General features: G+C 38.5%; 1 protein-coding gene across 1 annotated transcript; it reads left to right on the top strand.

Moving 5' to 3' along the window:
• Positions 1-212: 212 nt before the first annotated feature.
• On the top strand, positions 213-1,366 carry LOC140008711 (uncharacterized). The gene is made up of 2 exons (XM_072053565.1): positions 213-642; positions 1,086-1,366. The coding sequence occupies exons 1-2, from the start codon at positions 213-215 to the stop codon at positions 1,364-1,366; spliced, it is 711 nt and encodes a 236-aa protein (XP_071909666.1).
• Positions 1,367-1,873: the final 507 nt, after the last annotated feature.

The following is a 1,873-nucleotide window of genomic DNA, read 5'->3' on the forward strand; positions in this document are numbered from 1 at the left end:
GTGAAAAGTTTAGGTGTAATCCTAAATTAGATTTGGAGCATTTTAGGAAGACAGTAATGAAAGAAAATAGGTGCTCCTTCACAAAAAATCAAACATATAGGACAAGGAGAAAAGCAATGAAAATTGTTTAGGGCAGTGAAAAAGACCAGTACAGCAAATTAGGAGTTTATATGCATGAAATTCTAAGATCCAACCCTGGTAGCACTGTTATAATGAAAACTGTTGATGGTTTTAGAGACTCAAAAACAGGGAAAGGTAGATTTGAGAGGCTGTACATCTGTTTTGCTGGAGTGAAGCAGGGTTTCCTAACTGGATGTAGGCAATTTATTGGAGTAGATGGTACTTTTTTGAAAGGATTAGTAGGAGGAGTTTTGCTAGCAGCTGTTGGAGTTGATGCCAATAATGGCATTTTTCCAATAGCATATGCTGCAGCAGAGGGTGAAAGTAAGGACTCATGGTGCTGGTTCTTCAAACTATTGAAAGAAGATTTGAAGATTAAAAAGGATTATGAGTGGACAATAATGAGTGACAAACAAAAAGGTTTAATTGAAGCATATGATATGATTTTTCCAAATGCAACCCACAAATTTTGTGTGAAACACTTGCACAATAACTTTTCATCTGCTGGTTTCAAAGGAGAAGGTTTGAGGAGAGCGTTATAGACTGTTGCCAAAGCAACAACACCAGCCCAATTCATTAGCAGAATTGAAGTAATGGTTGAAATTGATATAGAGGCAACCAAGTGGTTTGATGACAAACCACCAAGTCAATGGAGCAGAGCTTATTTTAGCATTCATCCTAAATGTGCTATGTTATTGAATAATATCTGTGAGTGCTTCAACAGCAAAATTCTTGATGCTAGGGAGAAGCCAATAATTGAAATGTTTGAAGCAATACGGTTGTACATGATGCAGAGAATGCAAAAAATAGGGATCTGGCCAAAGAGAAGTGGCAAACTTATCCTTACTGCCCCATAATTCTTCACATTATGCAGAAAAATATAGATAGAGCACCTGACTGTTTTCCATTCAAGTGAAATGATGATCTTTATGAAGTCAATTGCCCATATGGTGACCAATATGCAGTGAACATCGAGCAAACATGCTCTTGCAGAAAATGGGAACTAATAGGTATTCCCTGTCCCCATGCCATTGCTGCATTGTGGATGGCTAAAAAGGATCCTCTGCTATATGTTTCAAAATGGTATACAGTGGAGACATATATGAAGTGCTATGAAGGATCAGTGTGTCCCATGAATGGAGAAAGTGAATGGGGGCTTACTAATGTCGGTGAAGGTCCTTTGCCACCCTTATATGGGAGAGCACCTGGAAGGCCTAAGAAACTGAGAAGGAGAAGTGCAGAGTAGGTTCAACAAGCCAAGGAAAAAACTAAGAAGAAGGTAACACGAGCGGGACAGATTAACAAGTGTAGATACTGTCATCAAAGGGGACATAATATGAGGTCCTGCAAGCTTCTCAAAGATGCTCAAGATCCTGCAGTTGCAGAAACTGATATTAGTTCAAGCCAAGTTGCTGCTTCTACCAACAATCCAGCTAGCCAAGATGGAAAAAAGGTTGCAAGTTGTTTTGATGACTTGTTACAGCTATCTTTGCTATTTGGTATATAACATGTTTTTCTTTTAAACTGTAGGGAACAAAGAAAACCAAGAAGCCGGCTGTTGAGTCTTCAAATAAAAGGGTAGAAAAACCTGCTATATCTTTTGATTTTTTTTGTCTTTATGCAATTTGACTTTTGCTACCTCACTGTTTTGTGCAGAAGAGACATAGACGTACAAGAAGAGTTGCAGCTGCAGTTTGTAATGATGATTCAAACATTGAACATCAACAGGATGCTGAGCCACTGGTTGAGATTG

The sequence above is a fragment of the Coffea arabica genome, chromosome 6c (genome assembly GCF_036785885.1).
Source record: "Coffea arabica cultivar ET-39 chromosome 6c, Coffea Arabica ET-39 HiFi, whole genome shotgun sequence".
Classification (NCBI taxonomy): Eukaryota; Viridiplantae; Streptophyta; class Magnoliopsida; order Gentianales; family Rubiaceae; genus Coffea; species Coffea arabica.